This window comes from Gopherus evgoodei, chromosome 10 (assembly GCF_007399415.2).
Source record: "Gopherus evgoodei ecotype Sinaloan lineage chromosome 10, rGopEvg1_v1.p, whole genome shotgun sequence".
Taxonomy (NCBI): Eukaryota; Metazoa; Chordata; order Testudines; family Testudinidae; genus Gopherus; species Gopherus evgoodei.
The window spans coordinates 81,884,463-81,903,821 of NC_044331.1; the positions used below are offsets into that span (position 1 = coordinate 81,884,463).

Consider the following 19,359-nt stretch of genomic DNA (forward strand, 5'->3'; position numbering starts at 1 on the left):
ATGCCAAAATGCATCTTGGCGATCACTAGGAAGCTAAACTGTTCATTTATTTAACGGATCCTGCTGTAGGATGTCTTGATCTGGCCGCACAAATCACAACACACACAAAAACCCTTGAGGCATCCACTTAACACTGCTTTTCAAGTGCCAATAACATTCTCAGCTAATGTCAAAAGAGCAACACTGGGATCAGAGTGTCTTTTTGTGTATCTTTTCCAGCTGCTGCGCAAAGACTTAAGGACAAGGTTTACAGCTCAGAAAGCCTGCCCCAAGAAATCCTGTCTCCCAGCTCCCTTATAAGATTGTCACTTGCCTCCACCAGTGAGAGAGAAGAAACGCTTGCAGATGGCAAGGTTTAACTGTCTCTAGTGCCATTCTGTACACACATATGCGCACACAGGTGTGTGCAGGAACAATATTAATAATTAGTTCCTCCTTCTGGCCTTTGGGCACTGTTCTTGAACAAGGGAAAAATTAAGAAATACAAAGTTTGGAGGGACAGGCTCAAAGAAATTCAGCAGGTTGAAATTGTTTTATTAAAGTGATGGAGGCCTAAGGGCACAACTACTATGCATAACCTCTCTGCTATAGCACGGTCCACAGATCAAGCATTGATATTCATACACAAGGGCCTGCCAGCTGTTACCACTGCATACACGCAGCCATGATTGTGTGGCTTTGTTATTTATGCCCCTCAAAAATTAATGAAGTATGCATTTGTTTTAAGTTCCTATAAAAATCTGATGTGGGCCAGCATCCTCAGTGTGAAATTTTGTGGTGCAAGAGGCTAATCTTTCAGCAGCTGCACTTTCAATGTTTGTCAGAAGCAGCAAAGATGAGATCAGTTATCTAGTGTTTCGGTGCAGCACCGCACTTATCCTGCATCTATAAAACTGTGTATCTATAAAACTGTGTTCCTTTAGGTAGCAAACTACAGGCTATGGGATGAAGAGGATCGCAAACAAGATGAGGAATTCGAAAATGCACTTCTAGTTATTCAGTTGACAATGAATTGGCTAGATTGCACTGTTGCATTCTGCAGTGCTTCAGTGCAGGGAAACTGCTCTTTGCATCAGCTGATTTTAAAAACCTTAACTACCCAGAGCTCCCTGCTATCTAACAATGTCTCTAAAGATCTAGTCATTCCATTGAAACTTCCCTCAGTTACCCCAAACCCCCATATTCCAAACTTTTCCATATTCTCCCCATGACACTAGAATCGTTGAGGCCGTGCTGTGACGCAAGGAACTGGGAGATTTTAGAGAATCCATTTAAGTTATAGCTGCGATGAGGACAAACTAAGAGCTAACAATCTGAAAGAAAAATCTCAGCACAAGTAACAAAACAAACAAACAAAAAAATCAAATGCAACATTTTAAATAGATTTTCTCCCCAAACAATCCCCAGTTATACAATCAGAGATGAGCAATTTCTGCTATATGTTAAATCAGCCGCAGCCTTTTAAAACTAGAAACTCTCCACATAAAAGTTGTATTGAATTGAAATATTCTGCAGTTATTGCTATCCAGACTCTTCCAGTACAGGTTGTGGCTCTGATTCTGATCTCATTTACATGGCAAATACAGAGTAACTGCATTCGGACAGATATTCTGCCGGTGTAAATAGACACAGCTCTAGTGAAATGAAGGATTTCTGTCAATTTATTACAGTAGCTGGGCCCTGTACTTTAGTAGAGTTAGTGGATATATGCACCAATCTAAATGACTGCGGAACTGCCCCCATGTCTTCATGGTTTGTTAGCATCCCTAAAAATATTGCTGCTAGAATTCTAAAAATCACTTGTCAACTTACATCTTCATGCAGTTTACATTTTCCCTTTTCTTTTTTTCCATAAAGCAGAGAAATAACTACACAGAGAGACAATAAAGTGCTAATATTTAAATAAAAAAAGGGACTCCTTCTCCTTTGAAAGACAGTGCACTTTCCCCCAGCCCCCGCCCCTCCCCACCCACCGTAGCCAAACTAACTACAAACATCAGCTTTGCTTTCCATTTAGGTTTAGTTTACACAGTGTTAAGTGCAGCGAAAAAAAAGAGAAAAAAGTGGTTTTGCTTTAGGATAAAAATTCACTTCATGCTTGGATTGTCCATTAGGTTATTTATGTTATATTCCAGAAAGGAAAGCTGTTTATCCTCACATTATGAGTTAAACCTATAGTAACCAGAAAACCGTCACATTAGATATTTGGTTGGTTTATGCTGAAGGCTTTCGAGTCATTAACAAAGACCCCTCACCCCACCCTATCCTTTTCAAAAAGGGAGAGCAGATAAATTGAATTTAAATACACAGTGAAAGACTAACCTAGAATGAATGTTTGTAATCAATTAACTAAACAATGCTTTAAGTGGGTAATATAATATAAACTACCCATAACTACAACTAAATACTGCTCATTTCAGTACAGCAATTGTTCCAAGCATGACAGACTGAACTGTGATTATGAAGACAGGGAATCTGGAATTGTCCATATTTTAGAGGAATTTTTTTTAATTTACTTAAGACAAGTAACAACTCTACAGGTGCCCCAGGGCCCAATGTCCTGGCATTAAAAGCTTTGGTGTAATTTTAGTTTCTTGGCTCATTCAAATATTTAAAAAATGTTTACACCACTTTGAGATAGTCCTAGGAAAAGTTGAAACTTTCATCCACTTTTTCTTTTCACACAGGCACACCTCAATTTTAGCTCAGTCTGATGAAGAAATAACGATGAAAATACATTTTTATAAGAAAATAAAACTGGAAGAGCAAAGAGTAATAGACAAAATATTCTTATGCACATTGTTTTGAATGCAGACTTGCTCTACTCTGAATCACCGTGAAGTCTCTTTAAAGATTCTTCTTTACCAGAGAGAAAATGGTCACATCTTTCTAGAATATTGCACTCATTTCTGTGATTCAGTTAATGATATAAAAATGTTCTCTACTTGTACTTCCACTGCTCCACAATGCTCAGAACCATTTTAAAACATTTCGTTGGTATCACCTAAACTCCCTGCAAACATTTATATCCCTCAAAATTCACAACTAATGCGGTACTAAGCACAGCATTTATTCATTTTATACCTCTGCAGTATACCCTGCAACTTTTTCTTGGCTCCACTATTAACAATATAAAAATATTCTAACTTCTATACTGGGTTTAATAATGTGTATAATTGTCATTAAAATGTTTTTCTGGCTGGTTCGTTTTCAACAAAAATGAGAGACTACTGATCATTGTCAACCCCATAGGAATATATGGAACTTAGAAATGAAACCGTAAATCATTGTAACATTAATACAATCATAAAAATGACTTAGCTGCTGACTGCACTTGAAGGTGCACTAAGACAACAACTTTACAATCCAGATGTGGCATTACAGAGCTGTAACTGTGGGGCTAATGTTACCTCACTTTCCATTTAAAGCCCTGATTTTCAAGGGTTTGCGTTTCAGGGAGAATTATTACCTTAAACCTTCCCCGCAACGGAAAGAAAGGTGAAGAAAGATGAAGTAATTGAAAATAAAAAAATCTTTTTTGTTTTAGTTTAAAAGAGAAAACAATAGCTGAACAGACAAACCGACAGAAAGACAGACGGGGCTCCCCATTTTATTACTTTCAGATGTTTGAATAAAACAGTGACATGTTATCAATCTGCACATGTTGCCTTTCTTCAAACTAACAGGTTAGATTCATTCACTGACTTCAGAGGACTTACACCATGAGTGAATTTGGCCCAGACACTTTCAGTTGGCCAAGACATGGACATTTAATAGACACCACATGCACAGTAGCTGCTCTTCCAAATGTTTTATTGCCCGAAAAGTTCAACTCCATTGAAACCCTTGAAACCAAACAACTCCCTTGAATCAATATGGTTCTGCCCTTTGACACAACGGGGCAACCGTAACATACCAAGGAATTCAGACAATAGGTTTTTCCCCCACTTCTCTCCACTGTGACAATATTTCCAGCCCATGGAAATAAGTGATTCCTTTGATAGATTCAACCATGTCATGCAATGCTAATGGTTACTCAGTCTTTTCTAAACTCCCTAAATGAAATACTGTAAAAGGAAATGGGAAAAAATTGCAGGTGTACCATGGATAAAATATTAAGGGTTAAAACCATAAATCCCAGGTAATTCAGAAGCCAAGTCTCCAGCTTTATCCGAGATTCATCAGTCTTTCCTTAGACTATGCCATCTGTCCCAGAACCAACTAAACCTGCCACATATAGATACAGTGTGGTGCATTGAGAACAGAGGGCCTGATTTTCACAGTTACCGAGCGCTCACAACTCCAGCTGAAGGCAGTGAGAACGGCTGGTGAACAGCTTCTCTGAAAAATGGACCCAGAGCTTCCTATCACATATGATTCACTGGGTTAATGCTGACATTAACCGACAAACTTGCAATGGTGTTCCCATCAACGCGTGCAATTTAATTTTTGTTTTTATTAAGAACATTGATTTGTTGATCACTGGCCTCCGAATCCCTGAAATAACATTCAGACTCAGGAAACGAGAAGTCATCGGATTTGCAATACAAAGACAGGTTTTGTTCTGATAAACATGCTTGTGGAGAAAGCCAGCCTTGCAACTAGCAGGCATGAAAGGTCATTTTAAATATTGTTTAGTTCTGGAACTTCTGTCAACCTCCCTTTAAAAAAAAAAAAATAAAGGCTGTTTTTAAGTGTTAAGAATAAAAAAAAATTAGGACTGATTATTATTAACTATTTAAGCAGAGCGCACCCAGCATGTGCTAAGAGCTTTCCAAGCACACGGGACGGCACAGTCTGCGCCTTGAAGGCTGATCACTGTAACCCTGTTGCTTTGGCACTGGAGTAGAGACCAAGGCACTACCAGACACCCCACCATTGGCCTGACACAGGATGGCACACTTTAAACTGTCCGATGCTGCAAAGAAGTGGCTCCTGATTGATTATGCACATGGGGCATTCACTCCTGCTGTGCTATGAAAAAGCAGCATCCGCAGAGACCCAAAGAGGTGAATGATTTCCCAAGGAGGGAGAGATTGGGAAAGGCTGAGCCCGCCATACACAAAGTAAATAATCTGCCCCACCCAACCGGTAGATTTACCAGTGGCATTTTAGTCACTCTGCTAATAAAAATTAAGCACAGGCTTCCCACATACACACTCCCTGCCATGATTTTTTTTTAAACTAACAGCCCATTCATGCCTCGAAAGATTTTTATTGCCTTTTTCTAATGGGAGGAGGGATGGGAGAAAACCAGTGCAACCCAGGTCATTTTTCTACACCATCATCCCTTCAAAAAGTGTGCAGAGAACATTTTTAAAGAGACAGTAATTAATTTTAGAGGGGCAACCTGGATTGAGTTGAATGGGAGCAGAGGGCAACCTGAATTGCATGGATTGGGGGGTGGTTAGTCTGGATTGAATTGTTGGGAGCAAGGGCTAACCTGGATTATATTAAAGAGGAGTAACCTGGATTGAGTGGATGTGAGCAGGAGTGAGCACAGATTATACTGGAGTAATCTGGATTAACGGGGGAGGGGGGAGTGAACCCAGATTACATTTAAGAAAAGTAACCTGCATTAAATGGAGGGACGAGGGGCTAAACAAGATTATAATAGAGTAACCTGGATTGAGTGGGGTGGGCACAGGAGAGAACTTGAATTACAATAAAGAGGAGTGATCTGGATTGAGGTGGGGAGCAAGAGTGAATCCAGATTACATTGGCATGACCTGGACTGCGTGCAGAGAAAGGGGGTAACCCAGATTACAACAGAGTAACGTGGATGGAGTTGGGTGGGAGCAGGAGTGAATCCAGATTAGTGAGCTGGACTGCATGCAGAGAAAGGGGGTAACCCAGATTACAACAGAGTAACCTGGATGGAGTTGGGTGAGAGCAGGAGTGAGCCCACATTAGTGACCTGGACTGAGTGCAGGGAAAGGGAGTAACCTGGATTACAACAGAGTAACCTGGATGGAGTTGGGTGAGAGCAGGAGTGAATCAAGATTAGTGACCTGGACAGAGGGCAGGAAAAAGGGGCTAACCTGGACTACACTAAAAAGGAGTCACCTGGATTGAGTAGGGGTGGGAGCAGGAGTGAACTTGCATTACACTGGCGTGAACCCGGTCGAGTGTGGGGAAAGAGGGTAACCCTGAGTACGTTACAGAGGAGTAACCTGGATGAAGTGGGGTGAGGGAAGGGGCCATCCGGGATTACATTGGAGCGACCCGGGTTGGGTGGGGGAGCAGGAGTGAATCCGGATTACACTGAAGTGACCTGATTGAGTGCAGGGAAAGGGGGCTAACCCGGTGTATATTACAGAGGCGTCACTTGGAGGGAGTGGGGTGGGAGAAGGACCGAAATCACCCAGAACGCAGGAGCGAACCCGGGTTACCCGGGAGTGCCCGGCCGGGTGCGCAGGAAGGGGTCTGACTCGGGTTACAGGGACTGCCCCGGGCCGGGTGCGGAGGAAGGGGTCTGACCCGGGTTACCCGGGAGTGCCCCGGGCGGGTGCAGGGGAAGGGGACTGCACCGGGGTACACGGAGGAGGAATCCCCGGGACGGAGCGGGCGGCCTGACCCGGGTTACACTGGACTGCCCCCGGCCGGGTGCGGGGGAAGGGGGCTGACCCGGGAGTGCCCCAGCCGGGTGCGGCGGAAGGGCGCTGCCCCGGGGCACACGGATGGGGAATCCCCGGCACTGGGCGGGTGGGCTGACCCGTGTTACACGAGACTGGCCCGGGGTACACGAAGGAGGAATCCCCGGGACGGGGCGGGCGGGCTGCCCCGGGTTACACGGGACTGCCCCGGGCCGGGTGCGGGGGAAGGGCGCTGCCCCGGAGCACACGGATGGGGAATCCCCGGCACGGGGCGGGCGGGCTGACCCGGGTTACACGGGACTGCCCCGGGGTACACGGAGGAGGAATCCCCGGCACGGGGCGGGCGGGCTGACCCGGGTTACACGGGACTGCCCCGGGGCACACGGATGGGGAATCCCCGGCACTAGGCGGGCGGGCTGACCTGGGTTACACGGGACTGGCCCGGGGTACACGGATGGGGAATCCCCGGCACGGGGCGGGCGGGCTGACCCGGGTTACACAGGACTGCCCCGGGGCACACGGATGGGGAATCCCCGGCACTAGGCGGGCGGGCTGACCCGGGTTACACGGGACTGGCCCGGGGTACACGGAGGAGGAATCCCCGGGACGGGGCGGGCGACCTGACCCGGGTTACACGGGACTGCCCCGGGGTACACGGAGGAGGAATCCCCGGCACGGGGCGGGCGGGCTGACCCGGGTTACACGGGACTGCCCCGGGGTACACGGAGGAGGAATCCCCGGCACGGGGCGGGCGGGCTGACCCGGGTTACACGGGACTGACCCGGGGTACACGGAGGAGGAATCCCCGGCACGGGGCGGGCGGGCTGACCCGGGTTACACGGGACTGACCCGGGTTACACGGAGGAGGAATCCCCGGCACGGGGCGGGCGGGCTGACCCGGGTTACACGGGACTGACCCAGGTTACACGGAGGAGGAATCCCCGGCACAGGGCGGGCGGGCTGCCCCGGGTCTCACCTGTACCAGCGCAGCCCCTTCTCGTAGCCGCGGTCGAAGAAGTGGGGCTCGGCGCCCAGGGCGCGCACGGCGGGGTGCGCCCGCAGAAACTCCAGCAGCGCCCGGGTGCCCCCCTTCTTCACCCCCACGATGATGGCCTGCGGGAAGCGCCGGCTGCCCGGCCCCGCCCGGCCCGCGGCCGCCGCCTGCTCCTGGGGCCGCTCGGGGGCGGCGGGCGGCAGCGGCTCGCAGGAGCCCGTCAGGCAGTAGAAGAAGTAGGTGCCGAGCAGCAGCATGGGGAGGCCGAGGGAGGCGCGGGGCTGCGCCCGCAGCAGCCCGCCCAGCTGCCCCGCCAGCCCGCCGCGGCTACCTCCCATGGGGGGCCGCTGCCGGGGGCCGGCCAGCGCCGCCCGGCCGGCACATGCTCCCCGCGGCCGCCGCCGCCTCCCCGCGGGCCCGGCCGAGCCTGGCACAGCGGGCCCCCCCCCCCGGCTGCTGCCCAGCCGCGGGAGGATGCAGCGCCCGGTCCCGGGGCCAGCGCTGGGCAGCGGCGCAGCCACCTCTGAGCCGGCCCCCTTCGCCTTCCTCCTCCTCCTCTGCCACCGTCCCGCTGGGGGGGCGGGTCCCCGGCTCCTGCCGCGGGGAGCCCCGAGCGCACCCCGCAAAGGCGCGCAGGCGGCGGGAGCTGCTGCTGCTGCTTCGTCTCCTCTCGGAGTCCGCGGCCCGCCGGTCCCGGGCGGGGCAGGGGAGTCCCGCGGGTGCCTGACCTGGGCACAGGGGCCGGAGAGTTGGCAAAGTCCCTCCCCTTTTGGAGACGGCGCAGGCAGCGGCGGGGCGAGAGGCAGGGGCCAGCCGGGCTCCTGGGGCTCTGCGGGACGCGCCTGCGAAGCGCCGGGCTGAGCGAGCGGAGTTTGACACGCACCCACCCCCAGCGCCGCTCAGCCGGAGCAGGGGGCGGCCCCAGAGGCGGGGTGCCGGGCTCCGGCTGCGGGATGCGCACGGTCGCTGCTGGGGCAGAGAGGCTCTAGCCAGACCCCGAGAATGAACTCCTGACTCCAGTGAGATCCATGGGACGGGGCGGGGGGGATCCAGGATTTCACCCTCCGGCTCTGGCCGGGCTAGGATGGGAAGGTGGGAGCTAGCACACAAGGCAGCGTTTTAAACGGAGGGAGTTACCGTTTATGGGGAAGCCTAGGCGTTACCTTGAGCTGGCGTGACCAGCCAGCAAGTGGGAAAAATCGGGATGGGGTCGGGGCAATAGGAGCCTATATAAGAAAAAGACCAGAAACATCAGGACTGTCCCTATAAAATCGAGACAGCTGGTCACCCTACCCTGAGCAGTTTAGCACCTGTTAATCTACACCCTGCCTTGTCCACACTACGATTCTGACACCGTAGCCAAGTTAAGAACACACCTTTTCTTGCCCTGTGAAGACAGGCGAGGCACCAGACTCCAGGCGTAGGGGTGAGGTACTCCATTTGCCCGCTATTTGCTAGACAACAGAGGAATATTGAGGCTGGGGTCCTGTGTCCATAGGGGTGGGTTCAAGCAGTGCTTACAGACCTGACGTCCCCTTTCCTATACCCCAGCCTGATGCACTCTGCCCCTGAACATCACTCCAGCCTATCCCCCTCTGCTCCTAGTATTCCCAGCCTGCCCTGTCCCCCCTCTGCTCCTCACCCCTGTGCATTCAGCTCAGGCTTTCCCCCCTTCTCCTCGGCAGCAGCAGGAGGAACACTGGGAGCCCAGGGGAAACTGTTTTATCTGAGATTGCTCTCAGTTCCAGTACCTGGCACCACAGAGGACACCGGCAGCCATGAGGAGCAAAAGCGGTAAAGTCAGGCTCAGCCCCTGCAGCCCTGGCAGGGAGCATGCTCAGTCAGCTGTGCAGGAGTGAAGCATGCTCAATACCAGGCAGAATCTTTCAACTAATTTTGTTGCCACAATCTGTAACAAACCTCTGCAGTGTATGTGCAACTGGCAGTTTTCACATGCTAATCACTTGACCAGATCGGTGTGGCTTTGCAGAGGGACAGCAAAAGGCACCTCTCTGATCCCATGGTGATCCCCTGCCAAATTTCCCGTCCCTGCTCCAAAGCATAGAGGAGCTAGGGTTTCTCAAGAAAACATTTGTAATAGTAGTTATCAGGGGCAAAACAGCATGTTTTCCCCCTATCTTGAAAATGGCTATGCCATCTTTGCTCAAAACTTTCCCAAAAAATTCAGCCTGAGGCAGAGACCCGGCTTGGAAAATTTTGACCCAAATAGTTAAAATTCTGCAAAGGTATATGCAACTGAAAAACTGTCTTTATAATGGAATCTTCTCTCTAAGTGTTGCTACCAGTTCAGCCAATAGTACATAAATACATTGCAAACTCTTACTATATTATTACTGAACCCTAAAAGAGATGCAGCATTAATTATTAAACTAATAATTAAACCAAGCTGCTTCTTTAAGTCTGGAAATTAGCTTCCAGGATGAATGTTCAGAGCTGCTATTGATCCATATGTGAAATTCTCCATTGAATTCAATAGGGAGTTTTCAGTACAAATCCCTAGTAGGGTAACAGAGCCAAAATTTAGCCTATTGTCCATTCATATTTTCCAGGCAACACAGGGAGTTAAATTAAAAGGCACCTAGTCAGAACCAGCATGGAGCAGGAGGTACTTGAGGGGCTATGGAAATCTCTAGCTATGCCACATTCCTTCCCCCTGCAATAGCCACGCCTCTATTCACACCCTACACACTAGTATAATAATCTTCGTACAAAATAGGCCTTGTGAGGTAACATTTGAAAACTAATAACTTGCTGGTCAACACTATCATGGTGAAATGTATATGGCAGCATTGGGTGTAAAGTTATGAAACCCCTCGTATATAATGTTAAAGGCCCATGCTCCAACTCACATTGCACAAATTAATGTGCAATGAGTCAAGCATGTCTTGAAGAAAGGGGTGTAGAGTTACTTCAATTTGTATATAAGCTGTAAACAGAGTCCTCAGACAGCAAGAGAGAAAGAAAATCTGCATCTTAGCACACACAAGTGAAAGAAAACCACATGAAGCATCTTTTCTCACTAGACTCCATATCTCCTTCTGCTCAGATAGATAGAACTTTATGAGGGGGGTTGAACTATAAAAGTGATGGGCAAACACCCCAAGGTATCTCTCTCCCTGTCGATCTCACTCGTTGCACCTAGGAAGACAAAAGAAACAGCGATTAGACTTTGGGGGAGGGGTCCTAACCTGAAAATTTTGGTAAGTAATGCTGTTGAATGATGTGATTCGGACTTTGCCTAAATCAAGTATAGTTTGTTAAGTTAGGCACTAGGAAATGTTTTGTCTCTTTTCTGTGACTTTATGCCTCATTACTTTATGCCATTTATGACTTTTATGCCTCATTACTTAAAATCCTCTCTTCTTTTGTTAATAAAACTTGCTGTATTGTTTAATCCAATCCAGTGTGTTTAAATTAAATTGTGTGGGTAACATCATTTAAGGTAGCAAGTTGTTGTGTATTGTTCCCATAGAGGGACCACGGACCTAATACCTCTGGACTTTCCAGGAGTGGACTGGACAGTACAGAACGTACATTTTTGGACTGGGAGTGTGTTGGGGTCACCCTGCAGCAGTAACCAAGGCTAATGAGAGCCCCAGCATGGTCAGCAGGCTGCAGTTACACTTAGACACTTAGGGGCCTCTGCATGCTTGTGGCTGTTTATGAGTGATCCAGGTTGGGATAACCAGCAGCAAAACATTGCAGGGCCCTCCAGTTAACAGGGGGAAGGTGATGACACAGCCCCCTGGTCTGGATAACACCACAGTATGTCACAAAGGGCTGATTGCCATTCCTTTTGCAGTGCATGAACACCATTCCTGGCTCACCCAGAGAGGAACATTTCTGCTCACTGGCTTAGAGCATATGATCATCTCTTCCTTTAGCAGCTGGCCCCAGTGGATACAAGCACCTGCTGTTTACTGAGTTCAGTCCAGATCCTCAGCTGGTGTAAATCCACATTACTCCATTAAAGTCAAAGCAACTAAACTGACTTGGACCAGATGAGAATTAGACCCTAACTCAGATAGCAGCAGTTTGTGCTTTTGGCACTGAAAAATTCTGGTTCAGCTCCCCGTGATGACCATAATGTCTGAATGTATGCAAAGGGGTGCGGCAATGACATAACAGGCCCCTGACATGGACTGAGCACCAAAGTACAACATCATGATGAAAATACCACATCAGCCTTAATGACAACGGCATCTATGGGTGCCACTGAACCATTTGCAATGCATGCAATAGGGGTGGGACATTGCGCCAAAAAGCATTCTGCTAATTTTGCAGAAACCTCAAAGTTCCAACTGCCTCCTTCCCAAGTGACCAGGACCCCCACAGCGACAAAAAGTGGAAATTGAAAAGTTTGTCTCTTACTAGTTTTTTTTCCCCAAAATAGAAATTAAATGAAGATCAAACAGAGATTGAACACCAATAAAACTGGAAGGTAAAAAAATGTTTTACAGCCTACAATAGATTAACTAAATATGTTTTCATTTTTATGGCATTCTAATTATTGTTTTAAATCACTTACATCATGCAAAGGGATTTACAACAAACTTTTTTTACTGCAGAGTTTTTAATCAAAGGGGAAAATATGCTTTAAATAAACAATAAGGATTGTGATGATAGCCAAATGCCATGCAATTAACAATCAACACTGAGAAAGTCAATTTTAATTATACCGCATCAGCTCTTATGTATAAGTATAAATACATTGCATGTATATATTCAGATTGGGGAAAACAATTCAAAGGTTTTTTTACTTACCTTAGGGCTTGCAAAACAAGTTAAAAGGAAACAATTTACAATGTGGGACTTCTTTTCAAAATCAAATGCATACTTGAAATGGGTCACATTAAAAATACATTTTTGCAAACCTCAGAGAGAACCAAAACTACTGTCTGCTGTTTTCTCATGGAAAAGTCAGTGCATTTTTACTAAAATATCTGTATTATATTATTTCTATTGCAGTAGCACTTGGAATTCCTAGCTTCATTAGAGTTTCATTGTGCTGTACACTCTACAAACACACAGAGACAACCCTGCCTTAAAGAACTTGCACTCTAAATAGACAAGACAGACAAAGCAATATTATCATCCCATCTATAGATGGGGGAACTAAGGATCAAAGAGGTTCAGGATTTGCCCAGGGTCACACAGGAAGTCTGTGGCAGAGCATAGGTTTCCTGAGTCCAATGATAGTGACTTAAGCACAAGATCTACTGACTATACATTTCTAGAACATTTGTATCCACATCCAATCCACAAACATAGTCGATGAATATAATGCAAATATCTGCAGATTTGCAGGGTTCTACCTATTCACCCTGCTCATCTTCGATAGGTCTGATTTAACCTTCTGAAATACCCCTGGTATTCAATGTATGTCCTACACTGAGGTCCCTGGGACTACTCTTGTGAGTAAGGCAAGCAGGATTTGAATCAAGCTGTTCTATGGATTACATCTTTTGAATGTTGCCTCCTGGAACAGCAGTGTAAGAACCTGTGTCTTGGTGGAAGCAATAAACAACAATACTTAGTACTTATGACAAGACAATCTTAATGTGCTTTACAATCTAGGCATCAAACATCCCCATTTTCCAAATGGGGAAACTGAGCCATGCAGAGAGGCAAAGTGACTTGCCCAAGGTCACTCTGGAGGTCAATGGCAGATCAAGAAAAGAACCCAGGACTCCTGCTACTCACACCACTGTCCTCTCCACCAGAATTCCCTCTTGTCTGCCACAGCAGCTATCATGTAGTGAGAAACACCCTATACTGATATCTCTATACATCATTTGAGCTTCACAGATGCTGCTTAAAGTTTTCCCTTTTCCAGTGGCCTGATCCCGTGCATTGCTTGGTGCCCTTAACTCCCACTGAGTCACAGGCACTCAACAGCTGGATGGATCAGGCCCTAAATTTGACATTTGCAAAGGTATTCTTGTCAAATTATGTCATGTCAAAAAAGGTCATGGTGTAAGGAGTTTTCTGCTAGTGCTCGTTCTTTTTCTTTGGGATCTCAGCACCCGTTGAGATGGGATACATCCCTGCATTGATACTGGCAGAGAAATCTCTCAAAACACTCACTCACTCTCTCTCTCTTCTCCATAACATTCCTCTTTCACTTGTGCAGTTTACTCAAGCCTGCATAGTGCACTGACACCTGGGGAGGGGGGGAATATCCCAATGGAAACAAGCCAACACTTTATTTATGTGACTTGCCAGTGAGAATGAACCAATATACACTGGGAAAGGAGTTTTGTTTGATGATTAGAATGTGACTAGGTGTCAAATGACTAGTTTCTATACTACTGCCCTCTGCTGGACAGGACTGGAACTGCTGACCTGTGTGTCATAGGTCCTATACTGCTAACAGCTCATGGAGATTTTCCTTTAGCTCTGGTGGTAGTGGCTTTGGCTTGTAGCGTAAGAGAATTCAAGTTACAGCCTCACTGTGGCTGCAAAATTCCAAATGGCCAAGGCAAATCACTTTTGAAAATGGAATGTCGGCTTTTGAAAATTTAACCCTGTATTTGTCAGAGTAATTTGGACCTTCAACTGGAAGTTTTAGGGTTAATATGCACCCCACATTTGCTTGACAATGGGGAAATGTTGACGCAGTGCACTCGGCATCTTGTTTCTTTCCTCACTCCAGGAACATTTTATCACTGGAATTGAAATAATACTGCCACAGACTAACATACTCAATTAAATATGTCTGTACACATCTCCACCCCGGCCCTGAGTTGTAGAATATGGAGTCTGGTCTAACTTTATGGAACACCCTGGCTACTTAACTGAAAAGCGCACAGGTCCTTCCATCAGTCTCTCTCTGAAACGTTGCCACTTCAGTCATTTCCAATTTTGCACTAAGGCCTTTTTTAGCTAAAATCAGCAATCTCAGGAGTGCCAGCAAAATGCAGGGACGGACAGCCAAACACAAGATCAAGCTGATAAGGAATCTCAATCGGGCAGAGAAGCAGTAAGATGATCTTTTGTTCCAGTGGAACCCACCCTATTAACGCTCAGATGATTCTACCCCCTGAAGCACCCAAAAACTGCACTGGAAATGTCAGCACTGCAAGCCAAGTCATAGCTGGAGACGTCTGCAGGGGACTACCAGATGCTGCTGTTTCTAAATAGAACTGGAGGATATAGTTTGAGGGGCTGGAGAAGAAACAGAACAGCACAGTGGTGACATTTACAACCCAGACTAAGAAATCACAGAATGTGAATCAGAATAAATAAGAATACGTGCACTTGTTCAGTGCTTTCCACCTAAGGATCTCAGAGCATTGCACAAGCTTTAATGAACTGTCTGGGGGAGGTAGAATATTTGTGACCTAATGGGCCAAATGGCGTCCTGTTCTAAGGGGAAGACAATGGCATCAGAGGGTGGATTGCTGAGAGCCAAGGGCATATGAGGAGGATTTCACTGGCAGTTGCATGCATCAATTTATGCCAGGACTTCAGTCTGGCCAAGTGACTTTATCTTATCTGCTCACCGGTTGAATTTGGCCGACGATTCCTTTTCCCTATTTAATTCCCAAGATTCTGTTAATTGTCCCCATTTGAAGCGAGTTTAAAAAATTGCCTGGTGTGGCTAACTGATGTGGTGTGTCATGGTTGGTGTGTTCCCTGAATTTAGATTGCAAGCGGTTCAGGACAGGGACCTGGTCTTTTTAATGTTTTGCAAAGCCCTGCGTGTGCTTACAGCTCTCTGTGAATGAGAACTACGGGGGACAGTTCCATGAGCTGGGGGTTCTATATCAGAGCACCCTGATGCCAGGAGAGCGTCTGCAACACAGACGTCCCGCTGCTGGAGAAAGAGGGGGAAATAGCGCCCCCTAGTGTACTAGCTGAAGTAGGAGGCTCAGGGATATCAGCTGCGATTCACTGCTAAATTAGGTGGTAGGTTTTTAGCAAGAGGACAAAGCTGCTACAGGGAGAACAGATAAACTCCCAATTCACTACACTAACATCTCCAGGCAGAGAAAACAAGACATAAAGATTAAGACAAAGATGTGAGTCTGTTACTGGGAGCACTTTAATAAACATAAACTAACTCCGGATATTCAGCACAGTGCCAACAGCACTTGCCAGCGCTTGTTAGGTTCACATAACTCTGATTCACGGGAAGCACAACTTCACTCCAGGCCTCCAGTGACTGGGGAGCGCTCGCCGTGACAGGGAATCGTTTAGAGGATAAAGGATCTGTGGCCTTAGAGGGCACTGTAATCCCCACCGACCACTGGTGCACGATGCCCTTACTAGCAAACCGGAGACAGGATCTCTGTGAAGCAAAGGGATCGGTGTCTTTTGGAAGCTTTAGAACAGATTTTTGTTATGCTTGATGAGGAATTAAGTCACTGCAGAATTGTCACCAAAGTCAAGTCGGCCAAGGGGACTGCATGGCTCAGGACAGGAGTGGAGCATTTTGTCTCTAGGTCACATGGTTCAAATGCCACCTAGATTATTAACAGTGTTCAGTCACCACCATCTGAAGACTAGTCTGTGTGAAACGTTGCTTGTTTCAGCCCAGCTCCCAGTAGATAGGGACACAGCCTCTAGTGTAGCTGGGAGTCTGGGAGATTTCAACTATACTCATATTGACTCGGTCCATGTCACCTCAGGACAGGATGCAGAGGTAAAGTTTCTTGACACCTTACCTGACTGCTTCTTGGAGCCGGTAGTCCTGGAACCCACAAGAGGAGAGGCAATTCTTGATTTAGTCCTAAGTGCAGCACAGGATCTGGTCCAAGAGGTGGATATAGCTGGATCGCTTGGTAATAGTGAACATAATCACAGTCATGCTGGAAGGCCATAACGAGTGGGGTCCCGCAGAAATCAGTTCTGGGTCCGGTTCTGTTCAATATCTACAGCAATGATTTAGATAATGGCATAGAGAGTACACTTATAAAGTTGTGGATGATACCAAGCTGGGAAGGGTTACAAATGCTTTGGAGAACAGGATTAAAATTCAAAATGATCTGGACAAACTGGAGAAATGGTCTGAAGTAAATAGGATGAAATTCAATAAGGACAAATGCAAAGTGCTCCACTTAGGAAGGAACAATCAGTTGCACACACATAAAATGGGAAATGACTGCCTAGGAAGGAGTACTGCGAAAAGGGATCTGGGGATCATAGTGGACCACAAGCTAAATATGAGTCAACAGTATAACACTTTCAAAAAAACGAACATTCTTCTGGGATGTATTAGCAAGAGTGTTGTAAACAAGACCTGAGAAGTAATTCTTCCACTCTACTCTGCACTGATATGGCCTCAACTGGAGTATTGTGTCCAGTTCTGGGTGCCACATTTCAGGAAAGATGTGGACAAACTGGAGAAAGTCCAGAGAAGGGCAACAAAAATGATTAAAGGTCTAGAAAACACTACCTATTAGAGAAGATTGAAAAAAATGGGTTTGTTTAGCCTGGAAAAGAGAAGCCTGAGATGGGACATGAAAACAGTTTTCAGGCATGTAAAAGGTTGTTATAAGGAGGAGGAAGAAAAATTATTTTTCTTAACCTCAGAGAATAGGACAAGAAGCAATGGGGTTAAATTGCAGAGATGAATCAATATGAATCAATGTGAAACCGGCCATGATGGACCACACATTCAGCCCCACTTCCGATGCCCTCCCACCAAATCAGACATAATTCAGCCATAGCCCAGAATAAAACCAATGGCTTACCAAAGGGATGCGTCTGGCACCTGTGCCCTGAAGATTGGTAAATTCAGGTTCTGGAAAATGCTCCAGGAGCAATTCCACAACTAGAGACACTTCACTAAATATATGCTGAACTGTACATATCTGGGGATGATCAGCAAAAGCATCTCAGATGAGTTCAGCTCCCACCATCCATCCAGATACTTATATGACCCTCATCACAATAAAATCTGATGGTTTATAGGATGGCAGCCCATCTCTAAGGTATCAAGGATGGACACCGTGCAGAGTTTTCTAGATTAAAATCAAGACCTTGAACTGCACCCAGAAGCTCATAAAGTATCTTAATCTGTGCACTTCCCTGGGCTGAGGTGAAATAAGTTGACACTGATACACTCCACGAGGAGGGGCAGGCAGCATGCTCAACCATCTTGGAACATCTGTGTGATCTTCAAGAGTAGCCCCTAGTAGTGCTAAGGTGACCGCATATCCCAATTTTATAGGGGCAATCCTGATATATCGGCGCTTTGTCTTATATAAATGCCTATTTCTCCCCACTCCCCGTCCCAATTTTTCACACTGGCTATCTGGTCACCCTAAGTAGGGCACACTGCAGTGTTCACACCTGGAAGTGGATGGCTGTGATGAGAAAGGAAAGGCTGCAACTTCAAATTACCACAGACTGAAACCCACTCTCACCTGGGAATGCAAGAGCAATCGGAGGCCCAAAAGCACCTTGCAAGGGGTGGACAAACTCAAGCCAATAGATGGGATAGCTGTAAACATTAGTCCCTCAAGTTGCCCCCCCCCCCCCCGCCCTTGTCCAGACTGACTTTCAACCAATGGTTCTCCTATCCAGGTCCCTCCTTAGGCCAGGCACTCAGCAAGCAAGGAAACGCTACCATCTACATCTCAGAAAGAAGAATTAGAGGCCAGTGTCATTCACATGCCAATGGTACTGCAGCCCAAACTGTCTCCTCTAATAGCCCCATATTTACTGAACAAGTGGGGTGCAAACTCTGCGCTTTCTACCTGTGAGCTCCACTGCTCTTAAAGTTTGCTCACTTGCCTTGATTATATTTTCCCTCTTCAGTTTTGCTCCATCCAACCTTTCTTTGTCACTCTGCTATTTGGCTGCTGGGAGCAACACCCTGCAAATGTGTACCATATTAGCATAACTGCCTGCATCTGTAAGGAAATTAACCTTCATGTTAATTGTCTGACTGTAAACTGTCTCCTGGAGGTTAAAAGCAGTATAAAATGAAAAGAAGAGGAACCAAGAACTGCTACTTCCAAAACAACAGCCTTTACCCTCATTAAAAAGAAGAGATTCTCAATTAGCTGTCACTAGTACTGGGGCTTATTGCCGTGTGCGCAGACCAGTCACTAAAGCATTACAGGCACAAATCTGGATGCCGCATGCTACCCCGCACCCATCTGAGGCACAGCAAATGGCAAGGCAAGCTGCACAAGCACACAGATTTTAGAGCATTTTGAAGAATTAACCTTTACACAGGCCGGACTTCTCATGCTTCTAGCAGAGCTGGAGCTCCACTCTAATGAACAGGGCTGATTGCATCCAGCGGGACAAACATACGCTGCCTGATATACTGCACTAGGCCAGGCCTGCATCTCTCCTGCATAGCATATGCCAGACTCTGTGGTAAATGTCAAGATGATGTCTCCAAATTCTGCTTTACTTCAGATCAAACATTTAAACTCCTGTCTTCAGAAGAAACAGCCAACATATCACCCCACTGGGTACTCTCAGCCTCACCAGCACCAGATCTCAGGAGCAGAGATTTGATGAGGTGATGCACAAGGTTCAAATCCTTGTTAAAAATGTCATCACTTTTCCAAGGAGCACAGTGAGAGCACGCAGCCCCATGGGACCACGTTCCCCTAGGATCAAAGCCATTGCTTCCTTCTGCTGTTTGCCAAACAGCTTTTAAAACAATCCAATTAGGCAAGCAGTAAAATATGTGCTAAGCATTGACATTGTGTATGAAAGAGACACACTCCAGGGCCTCCTGCTAATCAATGAAGTGGATGTAGAGTGTCTGATTCAATTATC

General features: G+C 46.8%; 1 protein-coding gene across 1 annotated transcript in view; it reads right to left on the reverse strand.

Annotated features, from left to right (window-relative positions):
- The window catches only part of HS3ST6 (heparan sulfate-glucosamine 3-sulfotransferase 6), a 107,628-nt gene extending 99,700 nt beyond the window's left edge, over positions 1 to 7,928 (reverse strand). The window contains exon 1 of the mRNA XM_030579201.1: positions 7,573 to 7,928. Coding sequence (XP_030435061.1) covers positions 7,573 to 7,928 — 356 coding nt within the window. The remainder of the gene's footprint in view (positions 1 to 7,572) is intronic.
- Between the last annotated feature and the right edge of the window lie 11,431 nt (positions 7,929 to 19,359).